Source organism: Molossus molossus, unplaced genomic scaffold, assembly GCF_014108415.1.
Source record: "Molossus molossus isolate mMolMol1 unplaced genomic scaffold, mMolMol1.p scaffold_m16_p_9, whole genome shotgun sequence".
NCBI lineage: Eukaryota > Metazoa > Chordata > Mammalia > Chiroptera > Molossidae > Molossus > Molossus molossus.
Window position 1 is genome coordinate 18,578,266 of NW_023425403.1, and position 16,253 is coordinate 18,594,518.

At 45.9% G+C, this 16,253-nt stretch overlaps 1 protein-coding gene across 1 annotated transcript in view; it reads right to left on the reverse strand.

The window, feature by feature from the left end:
- PRAG1 (PEAK1 related, kinase-activating pseudokinase 1) overlaps positions 1-16,253 on the reverse strand; it is a 44,088-nt gene that overhangs the window by 12,868 nt on the left and 14,967 nt on the right. The window contains exon 3 of the mRNA XM_036250647.1: positions 5,972-6,129. Coding sequence (XP_036106540.1) covers positions 5,972-6,129 — 158 coding nt within the window. The remainder of the gene's footprint in view (positions 1-5,971; positions 6,130-16,253) is intronic.

A 16,253-nucleotide genomic window follows, 5' to 3' on the forward strand; every position in this document is an offset into this window, starting at 1 on the left:
CCACGGAGAACACCTCTGCATCTTCAGTGTGCGTGCTTCAGGGGCGAGAGACGGCTTCCTGTGGGAACTGCCCACCGCACATGATGCGCTGGGCGCGACCTTAAAAGAACGCCGGGGAAGGGACACCACTTAGTGCCATCACATTCAGGGAGAAGAGAAATCGGGATTTCAGTGGTCAGGAAAAACAGCTTAACCTCTGTGGAATGCGGGCCAAAAGTTCAAATCTGGTAGTGCTGTGAGGTTTTCCTTATTATAGAGTCCTTTTCTTGCTGGGTTTTAATAGGCACTTTCATTGTTCTCTGTAGACCAAATGAGGGCTGGCTTGAGGAGGAAGTGGTCAGTCCAGTTCTGAGCTGCATGAATGAGCACCGCTGGGCGCTGGGTGCACGGCTCAGCAGCTGGGCTGCAGCAGTGCGGAGGCAGGGGGCAGAGACCAGCAAAGAGCCCCCAGGCTCCAGACTGGGGCTATTGTGGCTGAGTATCCTTCAACTTCCAGGACGGTAAAACAAATGGAATTTTCTTTTGCTCAAAAACTTAGACTATCTTTTTTAAAAAATGAGGATAATAAATTGTACGGCTGGAAATGACTGTCCATATACATTTACCCACTCCTCAGCCAGTATTTCTTGAGCCTCGACTAAATGAAAGGCACAGGGAACAAAGCAGGCGGCGGAGACCTCACCCACGCCCTGCAGCTCCTTCAATCCCTCCTGTCCAAGGTGAGAAAACTAAAGCCATCTGTGTGGGCCCCTGGCCAGTTTCACACAGGAAGTAACAGTCCTGCAGAATTCTGCCCGCCGTTTCCCCACCCCCAGAAGAGGTGAGGGGTTCAGGCAAGGGAATGTTCTAGCCTCACATGTAACTTTTTCCTCCCAAGGAAAATTGTGCAACTTCTTGTTTGGTCCCACAGTCTGAATAGTCTCGACTCCGAACATGTGAAAAGGAGCAACAAAGCATTCTTCAAAAGGAAGCCTTGCTTTTTCAAGAAGGTAAACGTGGTCTGAAAATGGAAGCATGTTATTAGCATTTTACAACTGGATGGCAAATGTGGCATTTGTGAGGAGTCTCTCTGGACCACTTAATCATCCCAAGAAACAATAATCAAGACATGAATGCCATTTACATGCAAAAGAGCCGCACCGTCTCCGTCTGGAAAAAAGGCTCACGGACAACATTCCATGCCTACAGCCCAAGTGTGCTCAGGAATCACGCTCTTTCAATCCCCTGCTCTAACACAGTCATTAAGGTTTTCTTCCAAATGAACAGTGAAATTAAAAGTTAGCTCAGAGCACTTTTACACGCTGTGGATGGAAGCGTAAATTGACATTTTTTTTAGAGGATAATTTGGTAACATCTATTTAAGACGCAGATATATTTTGACACATAATTCCCACTTCTAAGGATTTATCTTAGAGCTATATCCACAAAATTACTTCACGGTATGTCACAGAATCTCACTGTAGACTTTTAATGAAAATAACCTAAATATGCACTGATAAGAGAAAGGTTTAACCAATTCATACAATGAAAAACTATGCAGTATTAAAAGAAAATGAGTTAGATCTAGAGGTTGTGATTTAAAAGATTTCAAGATATATTAAGAACAAAAATGCACAGAAATAAAGTTTATGACATTTAAAATATGGATAGAAATTTCTGAGATGATACAGAAAAAAATGTTCAAAGGGGGTGTGGGAAGCTGTGATGGGGGTGTCTGGGGACTGTGACTGTTGATTTCATACCTCTCTCCATTGTTGGAATTTACCATAGACATGTGCTGACTTTATTAAAGTACTTATATGTATTTAGAATTCAGTTTGAATGAAAATCGTTTAAACAAAGATGAAGCTTCACTTTAGTGATTTTGTAAGGGCTCAGGCCACACACAATCTGAAAAATGAATATTTTTTCCCTTTGGGATATCTTCTTCATCCTTCATTCTTAATAGCTCTCCCAGAACAGAACCCATGACAATATAATATAGTAGATTAAACCCATCAATTTAGGATCAAATGCTTTAACAAGCCTGGTTAATAGTCAGAAAACACACTATTTTTTTTTTTTTTATCATCCTCACCCGAGGACATTTTTCCATTTTTTGTTCAGGTAGAGTGGGAGGGAGAGAGAGGAACAAAGAGAGAGAGAAACATCGACGTGAAAGGGACACATCGAGTGGTCGCCACCCGCACGAGCAACCAGGGCCGGGGAAAAACTGCAACCGAGTACGCGCCCTTAGCGGGAACTGAACCTGGGTCTCTCCAGACCGCAGGCCGATGCTCTAACCGCTGAGCCAAACCGGCCAGGGCAGAAAACACACTATTTTTAGCTAGAGAATTTTAGACGCCTTTTTCAAGACCGCCTTAAAAAACAACAACTATGTCTTCTTACAGAGTCTCAGGTAACGGTCTGAGAGGGGGAGCAAAGCTTGGTGCAGGACAGGCTCTCCCGTATTCTGACTGATGTCTGATCGTTGTGGACTCTGTGTCTCCCCCTGACAGGTCCTCCCAGCCTCCCTGCCGCCTTCCTGGCTCGATTTCCCCCTTAGCACCTACCAGCACCTGACACGCTGGCTACTTCACTCCTGCATCTTCCTCCCTGTCCACCTCCCCCACTGGAGTGTGAGTTCCATGAAAGAAGGGACTGGGCACTTTTTTTTTTTTGTCACTGTTGTATCTTCACAATCTGGAATTGTGCCCAGCACACAGTTTACATTCAACAAATACCTATGAAATCAATGACTGAATTTATGCATGTATTTTAGAAACCTACTTGGCATTATTATGGAGAACAACAAGCTGACTACGGTCAAGATCTTTAATTCACTTTCTGTATCTCTGGTTTGCTAGCTGTGAAAGTAAGACCGACCTCTCCCTGGTATGAACCTGTGCTCACTGCATAGCTAGACCTCTCATCTGGTGTTTGTGCCAATGGTTTCAGTGCAGTGAAGCACCCAAGCTCCTGGGCTGGGGGAACCCGGCCCCCACAGATGCTGGTGCAGGTGCTGACCTGGATTTTGCTCTCCTAAACCGGAAAGGAAGATCCTCTCAGCGGACATGAGGCTTGCACATACATAAGCAACCATCTGAAGCACAAGAGTCTTCTGATGACCATTTCATTACGGGGTCACTCCCCCTCACCCACCCGCCCAATCACACAGAGGAGCTCGCCCTTGGCAGCCGCCACGGATCTGTCCTGACACGTGTGCTCCGTCCCTCCCACACTGAGCTCAGACAACTGCTTAGACGGATCTTTCCTTCCACTGAGTTGACTCACGGTTCAAGTGCCCACATGGACAAATGGGATAACAGATGTGCTTTGAGGAGCATGAAATGTGATATAAGCATAAAGACGTACAGTTGATATGAATACAAAAATGATGTTCTGTAAACATAAAATGTAGACAAATTCGTTTTTAAAATGCGACAAAGTTATGGATTATGATGGTTTTTCTTATAAAATTTAAAATTTTCTTTTTTTGGCTACAAAACCAGAATAGGAAAAATCTAACTTGAACCATGAATCCTGATAAGCTTCCAAGAAGTCCACACATGCTCCTACTATGATACGCCTGGAAGGACTTTGTCCACCACACTCTGGCCAGCCGAGACTGGATGCAAAGGTCAGTGCATTGTTTTCACTAGTGAATTCCTGCTGGCAAAGTAAGTATATAGTCTAAAGGTAGATTACATCTATATGGAGCATGGGAGGTAGACCCTACATTCTGGTGTCCAGGAACTTCGGCCTGAACTAAGCCCACCTCTCCCACTCAGGGCCACTCTCTCAGCGTCAGCACTGGTGACATACAGTACTGGGGACGCACCGTGATAGAAGGCACCAGGGGTGATATTTCAGCTACATGGTGAAAGTGAGCAAAGACTCATGGGACTGGAAGGTGATTATTCAATAATGTATCCAAAGCAAGCAGCTTGGTTCATGATGAGAAGCTGAGTGAAGGGTGTGTGTGTGTGTGTGTGTGTGTGTGTGTGTGTGAGTGAGAGAGAGAGAGAGAGGGAGAGAGAGAGAGAGAGAGAAGGAGCCCCCACCCCCGCCTTGGTCTCTTGCTAGTTTCAAAGCATGGTTCTGGGTAAGAACCACACACAGCAGCCGTAGTTAGAACAGGATGCTCTAAAGATTCAGAGTCTAAACAAGATATGTACCTTCTTGTGGACTTGGGAATCCATATTTTGAAGTGCATTTCCATCGAATAACTAGATCGTGATAAAGGAATAGCCATAAAAATGTAATCATTTTAACTAAAAAATGCCTAGGTTTGGTGTCATCTTCACACTCAGCAACCCCCAGAGGCTCCCTTTCCCCACCCCCAGATCGGTTTCCAGGGCTTGTACACTGCAGCCTCTCCAGCAGTGTCCCCTCCCCCCGCCCCTGTGGCAGGCTGGCCTTACTCTCTGCCCTGAGCCTTGTTCCTCTTTAGGGTCCCCTTAATCTGCAAAGCCCGTTCCTCCTCAATTCTCACCACACTTCAGACAGGAGCTAAAGCCCCACTTTCTCGAAAAGCCTTCCCTGAGCCCTCCATCAGCTCTCATTGATTTCTCCTTCCAGAAGCCGTTATAAGCACCCATGTCCTAGACAGTCCGATTTCCTAGCTTACTCCATCCACCTCAATGTCCCACGTTCTAACTGTATCTTCCTAGAGAGATCTTACAGGCTCTGAGAGTGAACAGCAGGATTTATTTGCTGGTTCTGAGCGCTGAGGCGATTAAGCCGGTTCTCAGCACCGACAGCTGGCCGGTGGCCGATGGAGGGCTCCCCCACAGGCTGCTCTCTCGGAACTGGTCACAACCCCAAGAGAGCAGGTCAGGGCTGACCAGCACAGGCTAATGCTTCCCAGGCCTGGCCCAGCCCTCCGTGGAGTAATCTGCCTTGCGGAATGTTTGCACAATGGGATGGGAAAGGAAAAAGATAGAAGCCCAGGAAAATCTGCAGAAAGAAAATCCTCTTTGGTCACATCCCACCGAATCAAGGCTAAGATATTTCCTGTTTTTAAATTGGAGCTATCAGAAGTTTCCCATCAGAACACAGCACAGGCTGACGTGTAACATATGTTTTTGTCTTAGCGGTACTCATCCTTTACATAGAAAAATGGCGGTGACAGTAAGTTTCCAGCAGAACCCTCTGCTCCACAGTTGCCTACTGAGAAGAAATACTTCCACAGGAGTGAGAGAGGAAGTCATGTTAGCACATGTTAAAACCTAACCTGCTACGGCCAAGTCCAAGGGAAATGCAGGAGAGGACACACGCATGTAACAAGTGTTTCAAGGGTGAGAGATTTTAGTACTACCCATCACAACTACGGAAAAACAAGAGTTCCTTTTCAGGAATATAACCAGCCAGGACATACCCACATATTATGCCTCAGAGCTTCCTCCAGAAAGTGGGGTGCATGGTTTACCTTAATGAAGCCTGCATGCTTTTAATTTAATAGACATTTACGTAAACACCTGCTGTGTCCAAGTTGTGTGCATGTGTACACATGTGTGTGCATGCATGTACATGAGAGACCATGAGGTGAGGGGCGGGGGAGGAGGAGGAACGGAGAAAGAGGGAGAGAAACACAGAGGTTTGGCAAGAAAGAGGAAACTTGTGGTTGGCATTACCCAATCCCCTGAGAACTAATCCGGAAGACAGAAACGGAGAGCAGACCTACACATAGATGGCTCATTACCCAAGGAATCAGGAGTCTTTCAACATGCTTTCAACTTCACCTCCTCCCGCCCTGTTGCCAGGTTGCTGCGTTGTGTGTAATTAGAGAGCGTGACATGGGATAAGGCATCTTGCCGTATATTCACTAGAGAATAAAAGTCAACTGCTCCTTGGTAGAGTCTACTTCTTGGGGAAACCAGGGCCCAGAAAGTAGGTCTAGCTCAGCTCTTCAGAATCCTGGCAGTTAACCTGGGCCTGGCCTTCCAGACTCGGGGGAACCTCAGCCTCCCCGTAAAGGCAAGTCTGTTACCTCCATCGCTGCAGGTCCTGGAGTCCGAGGCCAGGCTGTCCGTGGAGCCCGTGGTGAAGCTCACGTGGGCGCTCCTGAAGGACGGGCTGAGGCTCTCTGCGGAGCCCTGGCTCGCTTTCTCCAAATCAGAGCTGCTCTTGTTCATTTTCAAAAGGTGCCTGAAAATTTGGGAACAAACAATGAAAGTGATTAATTTGGTTTCTAGTAATAAACCAGGCCGGTTGACCATGAATCTACTATGCTCTTGAAACCTGACCAATGCCAGCAAGTTTTGAAAAACTAATTTTGAGAAAAGAGAACAGGGGCTCTTTTGAAACCTTATGCACATGAACGGTGGGAGATTTCTTGAGTGTGGTTAGGAGAAGTGAGTCTATTAAATTTAGACAAATGCCAAAATCATGATTTGGGAGCAACCGCCTTTGTATTCTGACCCTGTCTGCTAAAACATGTATGTTGTCTATTATACCCTGTGTAACAACTCTACAAAGAAAAATAGAATGTTATCACGCAAGCCAATGTATAGAGATATATAGAGACTGGGTAGCTTTTGCAAGATTACAAAACAAGTGAATTGCAAATCAAGACTAAAAAAGTGGGGTTTCTTTTTTGCCTGGTACTCTTTTGACATAGATTCAAAGAATCTAGGTTGTTCCTTGGAATTAAAAGAAACTCCATTTAAATTTTGACTAGACTTCTGATGCAATGCCCAGGTAGAACCATGTTAACTGTCCCCTTTTTCCAGAGCTATGGAATAAATCTACCCTTAGGCTTCCTACGAAATCTTTTTGTTGCATCTCTAAAACGGCATTACCAGCCTATCAGGGACAGGAATATCAAGTTCAAGAACAAAGAACTTTGCCTTGGAGAAAACAGTTCCATTATTAGGTAGAGTGTTTAGCTTATTGATTTCTCCTTCCTCCTCTCCAAGGACTACATGAATATTCACTCTGATCTGACATTTTCACCACAAAGTGATACAGACCACAATCGATCCCGTTCGTTCCCTGTTGGTGGCAACCCAGGTTTGTCTGAACTGGTATTTCCTGATGACATTCTTGTTCCCCCGAAAGCAGATCTATATCTCAATATCTGCTGCAGGAAATATACAATACAGTATTGATTTGGCATCAGAACTCCTTATTTAATGCATATGACCTTACAGTCAAGAATGTATTGATTATTCTGTGTGTTCAGCGTGGCCAGGCCCTGTATAGGTCTTCAGTCACCGGACTCCCTTGTTCAGTAGCAGAGAAGTTTAGAGAAAGTTTGCCTGCTACCATGAAAAGTGCTTTCTGGAAGAATCTCTCCCTCCCTCCCTCCATCTTCAACCCTGAGAACCACCATGAAAAATGTTTTCAGATGAAGTGTGACAGCGGTGACAGACAATATTACGATTAATGCTATATTTATATTTCAGTGTCACTGTAGGGAACCTGGAAATATCAAATCCCGAAGAAGGTCTATGGCAAAATACAATCATGGATGTCTCATAAAACGTTTTTCTCATCAGATCCATTAGTAACGGCCTCTCAGATGAAGCTAAAATCTGAAGTTGTGAGTAGCGACACCTCCCAAGTCGAGGAGAGAAGCCAGCTCTCGGGCAATCCAGCTACTCCGCCCCCTCCAGAGAGGTCTGGGCTGGCTCTTGGGTCTTCAGGCTCAGCAAAGTGCCGAGGGAGAAATTCCAGCACCAGGGTTGCTGAGCTGGCACCGCTCACCACTCCACACATTTAGAAAAACACTCGATGACATGTATATAAATAGATAAAACTAAAAAATACATAAATATGTGTATGAGCACGCGCGCACACACACACACAGTTATTTAAAGTAACAGCAAAGCACTGAAAGAAAAGAGGGAACTCAGTACCAGAGCATTACGAGATCTGCTTCAACACCAAGTGCATGATTGCTGCAGATTTTGGTAGATGCTCCTTATCAGGTTCAGGAAGTGTTTTGATTCCAAGTTTTCAAAGTGTTTCATATTCTTAAGTCATGTATAGTTATTGAATTTGATCAAATGCTTTTTCTGCATCTACACCAAAGTCACTGTTTTCCTCCTTCATTCTGTTAATGTGATGAGTTACATTAATAACTTGCACACTTTGCATACACTTAATTTACTTCACACGGCTGGATTCAGTTTTACTAATGTTTAACTGAGGATTTTTACATTTACATTCAAATGTGAAGTTAGCCCACAGATGTTCTTTTTTTTTTTTTTAATCCTCACCCGAGGACATTTTTCCATTTTTTGTTCAGGTAGAGTGGGAGGGAGAGAGAGAGAGAAACATCGACGTGAAGGGACACATCGAGTGGCTGCCACCCGCACAACCAACCAGGGCCGGGGACAAACTGCAACCGAAGTACGTGCCCTTAGTGGGAACCGAACCCGGGTCTTTCCGGACCGCAGGCCGACGCTCTAACCGCTGAGCCAAACTGGCCAGGGCGAGATTATGTGTTTCTTAAAAGATTGTTAAAACTCCAATGTACATCATAAAAAAAATGAATATATTGTAGTATAATATTATATAGCATTACAAAATAAATGCACTTGATTTTAATGTACCAATATGAAAATGATTCTTTTTTGTTGTTGCTGTTAATCCTCACCTGAGGATATTTTTCCATTGATTTCTGTCAGATAGAATGGAAGGGAGGGAAGGAGAGAAAGAGAGAAGCATTGATATGAGAGACATACATTGATTGTTTGCCTTCCGCAAGGCCCTGACTTGGGTTGGCGCTCAAACCTACAACCCAGGTACATGCTCTTGACCGGGAATCAAACCTGCGACCCTTCAGTCTGTGGGTCAACGTTCTAACCACTGAGCCAAACTGACCAGGGCCGAAAATTACTCTTAAAATGAATATTACAAGTAGCTTTCAAATGAGTCAAGTATCGTATACAAGTGGTATTAAGTACATATACCATTTATATACATTTTAAAAACAACAATGTTATATATTTTTTCTATATCACATATATGTAATAAAGTGGAAATAATACTCATCAACTTCAAGATAGTGATTCCTCTGGGTAGCAGTGGAAACTAAATGAAAATTTGATAAGAAAGGACCTTCCAATGTAATATTTTATTTTCAAAATATTTTTAAAAATGGCAAGATGTTAATACTTGAAAAATCTTAGGGAAATACATAAATGACAGTTACATTACTTTTGACCTTTATTGTATGCTTGAAATATTGGATAAACTGAAAAACAAACATTTCTAAAAGGAACAAAAAGCACCAGGGCCTGAATGAGCCCAGGGATGGCCACTCTGCGAACCTGTCGGGGAGGCTCTGGAAGGCAGGGGCACAAAGGGGTGGCCCACTGGGACGGCCAGGATGCCTCACAGCCGGACAGGCAGGCTCGGTGAGGACTGATCCCACCACAGAACAGCCTTGTGTGTGAAAAAGTTATTTCTCAGGCTCTGCAGGATAATTGTTCTGCATCTAGTCACTATGGTGGAAAAGTTACAGTTTTGAAGACTCACCAACTAAATGCAGACAAAATCAGAGTATTCCTATGATTGCAGGATACATTCTCTGCAGACTGTGTGTGTGTGTGTGTGTGTGTGTGTGTGTAGGGAAGTAGGGAGCCTCCTGTAAGTCTTAGTATCCAAGCCACAGTTATATGTCATCATGACTTCTGGGGACATCACTGTATCTCTACAAAAAAAAGGCTCAAGAAGCCCAGGTTCCCACCAGGTAACTAAAACCCAATACACGTTTGGAATGCTCAGGGGTAAATGGGGAGGGAAAGGGTGACCCTGTCTCTTAACAGCACAATCTTGGGAGTGATGACTCTTGTGTGAGATGCATCAGAAATCTTCCACCTTGGAAACCCGTGTAATCTGCCCTCCTAGAGAATTTAATTAGAGAATGTGCAAGGCCACATCAGATTTAAAAATGAAAGGGGAAGCTTGCCAGCCCACTCGAGGCTGACAACCAAGTCATTCTGTGTTTCCAGTCTGTGTGTGCAATAGGTTTCCTCAAGCTTCCTGAAAAGGGCTTAATATTCCAAAGGTGACTCTTCTGAACCCAACAGCTTATCCTACCAGACCTAAGGCCAAATGGCAATCTGAATACACGCAGTGACACATGACAAGACAATACTTATTTTTCTTAAGGGCACTTCTTCCTCATTAATGATAAGTTTTGTCCTTCAAAAAACCAGCGCAAACTATCGAGAAGGTGAAATCTGAAGTCACATCATTCAAGGAAGTGGTTTCAATGGGCTAAAACCACATAGTGGAGTCTTTCCTCTTTGAGTGGTGAGTAACATTCTTATCAGGGCGGTAAGGACACAGCCCCGAACAGATGTCTATGCTCACGTAGTGTGATAAATGCACTCCTTCTAGCTCGGACTTCCTTTCCTGCTGCCCCGTTGATGAGGCACAGCCACAGCAGAGCAGGGTGACATACAGGGCCAGTGGCACTGCGTCCTCAGAGACTGAGCCCGCAGCTGCAGCCCTGTGTTTTTAGAATGGCTTTTCCCCCCATTGTCCTCAGAGAAAGAAGCTTTGCCGGTTTTCTCCATCCTGCATTGGGAGAAAGCTAGAAAAAATAATCTAGGCGGAAGAGCCATCTGCCAGACTTCCTCATTTGTAGGAACAAGCCTCTTCTAAAAATACCCCCGAGCTTGCCGAACGTCCACATCCTAATGGACGCCGGGCCCAGAGCGTGGCACAGACTGTCTGTCCGACGTCGCACGGCTGCTAGACCCTCATTCAAGGGCGCAATTTCGAGTGTACGGACGCAGAGGTTCACTGCCGCTGCCCTCGCTTTGGTTTCGTCCAGACACTCGCTGGAGCGCTTCCTGCCTCCGGAGCAAACCTATGGGATTCAGGCAATGCCAGCGCCCTGCGGAGCAGCTCTCTGGCCCGGCTCCGTCCACCCGCCCCCTCCGGGCTGGGCCGATGCACTAAGTTCAGTGACCCCTCGGGGAGGAACGTGGAGGCAGCTCAGAAAGCAGGTTAGAAAACGCTACACACAAAAACTTGCTAAGGAAACAGAACGGGTTTAGATGCAGTTACACCAAGTCCTGCCTGAATGAAAGAACGAGAACTTCTTACCATCCTAAACGCCAGCCCGCGGTGCCGTCCTCGCCGGCCTGGCCTCCGAGCCCTGCGGCAGGCTGGGCCAGTGGCTGCCGGCCGGTCCCGGTCCGTGGAGCAGCCCCGAGGACCAAGGGCCGGTTCAGAGGCAGCCGCGCACCTTGTCAGCCCGCTGTGAATCAGCAGCTCAGTTCCTCTCTGACTTCTCTACAAAGTGCACTTCCTGCAAAAGCACAGGGAAGCAGGGAAGGCTCTGCCTCCGTGACCTGCAGGATTCAATCTCCAATCACCTCGCTGGCTCCCTCGGTAGAAGCGATTCGACTGCCTTCAAAAATACATTAGGTCACCTCATTTATTCTCTACTATTTAGCCACATCCTAAAGTCAAAATCCTTAAATGGCTCAAGCTGAAACACCAGGTTTGTTTGGTAAACAGAGCACCCCGTTTTAAACTGATGCCTGTATTACCTGTAGTGGGTCCCTCGTCCTGTCTGTCCTGAATACCATTTCCAGGTTTTTCAACAAATTAATGTTGACTACCTACTGTGTGCCGAGCACCCTGTTAAGTGTCGGGGATACAATAGTGGGTAGAGCTGACACGATCCCTTCTAATTCGGCAAGCTCATCGAAGAAAGTGTATAGAGGGTTCCACCCACATCTTCAGAAAAGATTTGCAGCCTTGGGGTAGAACGTCCTGACTCAAAATCTGTTCAAATTTTGTTCTCACAATGCTGGCCGACTCTGAAGAGTCCCACACACAGCTCCTGTAAGGGTTCTCGACCTCGGCCACCATACTGATCAACCCAGGTCCTCTGTGGTGACAAAAACACATATTCCAGATTTCCTTTTGATACCGTTGTAATGACCCACGTATTAATAACAGGAAAGGAGCAAAGGGAAGCCGAATTCAGATGAATGCCCAGTGAAGTCTGCTGTAGGGGAGGGAGGTGCTTGCCTGTCAGTCACACCTGGGAACAGGTCATTGGCCAGAGTAGGTGTGGCCACTGCAAGGTGGGAAGATTTGAGATATGTAAGCTCCTACACAAAGGAGCCCCCCACCCCCCTCCCTTACCTGCACTCCTGGCTCTCTTGTTGCAGGGGGTGTGCGCTCCTGTATTAGCCCACATGGCTCATGGCCACGTGGACCCCACAATGAGCTGATGGACTGGAAGTAGCCTTTTGCTGTGCTGGACTCAACTCCACCATGGGACGGAAACTCTGGACACTGATTTTGCTTCTAGCTCTGCTAAATCCCCAGCTGTACTTCTTCCAGGACTGGTTTAGGGGAAATGGGACTTTAGAAACTGAGGGAGCCCAGCTGGTGTGGCTCACTAGTTGAATGTTGACCCACGCACCAAGAGGTCGCCGGTTCGATTCCCAGTCAGGGCACATGCCTAGGTTGTGGACCTGATCCCCAGTGTGGGGCATGCAGGAGGCAGCCAACCGATGTTCTCTCTCATCAATGTTTCTCTCTCTCTCTCCCTCTCCTTTTCTCTCTCTCTCGAAATTCAATAAAGAAAAAATATTTTTAAAAAAGAGACTGAGGGATATAATTCCACACAAATAAAGATCACTCATCCTCTGTGCAAGTCTTAGAAAATTCTTTTTCTCAAGATATTGTAAGAACCTGACCCCTAACACCCAGTGGGGAAAGGGACCCCCAACTTCCACCAGTGAACACCCCACTTCTACCAATGACACTTTGACAATCTCGCTTTCACATATCCCCCGCCCCCCATTGTTTATACATTAGAACACATGCCTAGATTTCTTGTTTGGAAAACAAATTATCACCACTTTAGCTAATACACTGCTACCTTCCCTCATAAATCCTTTGCTCCAATTGGGCTAGTCTCTCATTATCCCCGAAGCTCCCTGTGTTCCTCTCCTTTCCCCATGCTGACTCAGGGAGCAACTCTCCCCTTCAAACCATTTCCATCCTCACGGCTCGGCCTCGGTATCACTTACCTACAAATCCCTCCCAAACCATGTCAGTCTGCTGACTCATCTGTCCCCTCTGGAGCTCACACTGAATGGCGCCTGATCCACATCACCGAGAATTCAGCTAGAATCCTGGTTAGATTAGTGTAGTTGTCTCATGTGAAATCAGCTTGTTATAAACTGTTTGAGGAGCTGTGTCACAGTCAGGACATGCTGGAACACAGAGTAATTATTAAATGCTTCTTGATTAAGTTTATCTGCCTCTGTTTCAATAACTCGGTGGCATCTGGGAGGATGAATGTTTCCTTTAAGAAAAAAATTACACTTGCCCAGCAAAACTTGCAAAAGGCAGGAACACTGAGCAAACAGCAACCCTCAGGAAAGCTGGATTCAAAGCTGGATACTTCTCATAGCTACAAAATACAACAATCCCAGAATATGCTGAGTGCACAGAGTTTGTATCTTCTGCGATGTTGTTGTTGTTGTTGTTTTCTGGGACATGAGATGAGGAAACAGATAACTAAGCTGGACAGGTTTTCATTGCTTTTGTCTTTGGTGAGATGAAAATGCTAAGGGAATCCTGTAGCAAGTGTCCGAGTCCCGTCTACTTTGGGGGCATCTTTCCTCACTGATCTGTCAGCTTGTGCAAAGACAGGAAGTCAGTTTCACTGTTGGTCAAATGACTTGATGGTGCAGGCCTACTCATTTGCATTTGCAGTTAATGCACTACAGGGCTCTACAAGCTGAAAAACCCTTTGGTTCAACCCGAAGACGAATATGCTTTGCATTCAGTGGAAACCATTTAGAAACAGGACTAAAGCCACACTTATTTTTAAACATAGAGAAACACATACACATCTAGGTTACTAGTTGGTTTTGGTCAAGGGTAAAAATGCTTAAACTGGTCAAATGGAAACGTGCAGGCATTTGCCTGACTATATACAGATATGCTTTAGCGCTGAGAGATACCAATATTTAAAAAATTCTGGTTTCAGAAAATTGGAGTGCTTTATTTGGGTCCCCAGTCTGCAGGGGTATGTACTTTGCTAAAGCAGCTTGGGGCTGCCTGGGGCAGGAGAGGGGATGCCAATGCTTGTTTGGAGTTAGCAGGGAGAGGCTTCGGCTAAGGCTGAGGAGAGGTAAGAGAGGCCAGAAGCTTGACCCCATCACCAGTCTACTACACTTTCATCTCCAACACAATTGCTTAAGAACCATGAGCCCTCAACTCCTGGCCTGGAAAGTCAAGGAGGAAGCTCTTACATCTGTTCTTACAAGGGGCAGATGGGATGGGAACATGAAAGAAAGAAATGAATAACAAATGGAGGTCAAGACCCAGCAGCTGCAATCCAGAGAGGGGCACCCCCTACCAGCTGCCCAGCCCACAGGCCAGTACTGTGTGGGAGGACCCTCAGGAGCCTTTGAGAAGAACAGTCATGGGAGGCACTTGAAAAACGTCCCAGTTGGATTTCAGAGTCACCTCGGAAGCCCATGGATGTGCTGGTTAAGAGTGTGAACACTGGGGCTCCACGCCTGGGTTTGGGTCCTGGCTCCACCGCTTATATCGGCTGTGTGCCTTGGAAAAGGCTCTTAATCTCTGTGCTTCAGCTTCCCCTCTGGGGATAACAGCACCTATCTCATGGGGCTGATAGGAAGGTTCACTGAGTGAATATTTAACGAGTGCTACCAACAGCACCAGGGCAGAGAAAATGTTAAGCTATATAGAAAGGTGAATGTAGATGGATGCACAGATGGATGGATGGATGAATGGATGGTCGGGTGGATGAGGAAAGAGACAGAAATAGAAATAGTGACACAGAAAGGCAGAGGGGACTTCGACAGCCTCCAGTAAACCCGTAATTCTTTTGGATATCTGTATAGAAGCAGAAAACAGCAGATGGGCTAGAGATTGAACTCTTTCCTGATATCTCCACTTTTATCGTGTCTTTAAGAAGACTCAAAGAAGAAAGGTAATTGAGGTGATACTTTGATTACAGGCATTATTCTAGAATTATTAAAACAGTTCATCTGTGCATCAATCAGATCTGACTTTGAATCTACACATTCAAGAGCTTGATAATTTTCAGTGTAGCCCCAGGCTCAGGGGCTGGCATACTCCTCAAATGACCAAGTTGCTTAGCTCCATTATACAAAAATTTAGAAACAGAATAACCTCTTTTATTATATTAGCTTGCCTCCCCCTACAAAAAAGAAGCTCCCATGATGCTGTCCCCTTCACACTCCTCCCCAGTCTCCCCGCCAACACACAGAGGACTCTGGTGATTGACTAAACCAAAATAGTAGCCAGTTATTATTCACCAACTTGGGACTTGCTGCTGCTCTGGAACTGACCTATTCCTGTTGCAATCCGTCCACCACGATGATCTGTGCCTGACCAAAATCTTTTTGTTTCTAGACTATTGGTTTTGGCAACCACGCTCTCAGAATTATCCCTCCTTCTCTTGATTCAGCAAATGCTTCAAGTCTACTTTGCTGACCCAGATCTTGAGCCCAGCTATTTGGCTTAAGAAATATGTGTTTACTTATATGAGACTTCATTACTACCCTCCTGGCTTGAGAGATTTGGGCTACTTGTAACAAAGCTCCTAGAAGGAGCTACTTCACTCCCACTCTGGTCCCGACTGTTGCAAAATAAGAATGAGGTCCCCTCCCCACTCCCAGGTCAGTTCTCCAGTCCTCTCTCACTTGCTCCTCAACAGCTCCATGTCCTTCTCCTCAGCCTTAGCTGAAACCCCCCACCCTAGGTAAGGACTCTGGTCATGCAAATCCAACATGGAACGGGGTTCCCACACCACCAAGCAGACCTGACTTTGAAGAGGTTCTTGGACACCAATCAACTCAATTCTGACATCTTCGATGCGGAGCTAGCATTAGTTCCCACAGGTTAAGGGCCCAGTCCCACAAGACTGTCCTCCACTGCAAAGGCCAAGCTCAAGTCCACGTTGTCACCTATTCTTCTGACTGACTACAGAATTGAGCTTCCAAAGAGTCACTCCTTGAGTTCGATAAATAGGCTAGAGCAGCTCTCAGAACTCAGAGAAAAAAAATTACTGGAAAGGATATATCTGAGGAACAGCCAGACGCTGCAGGGGGGAGTATGGGGAGAGGGTGTGGAGCTCCCATGCCTCTCCCAGTGTGCCCCCCCCACCCCCCCGCCATGTGTTCAGCGACCTGGAAACTCTCCAAACCTTGTCCTTTCGGGTTTTCATGGAGGCTTCATCGCAAAGGCACAGTTGATTAAATCATCGACCACTGGCAACTGAT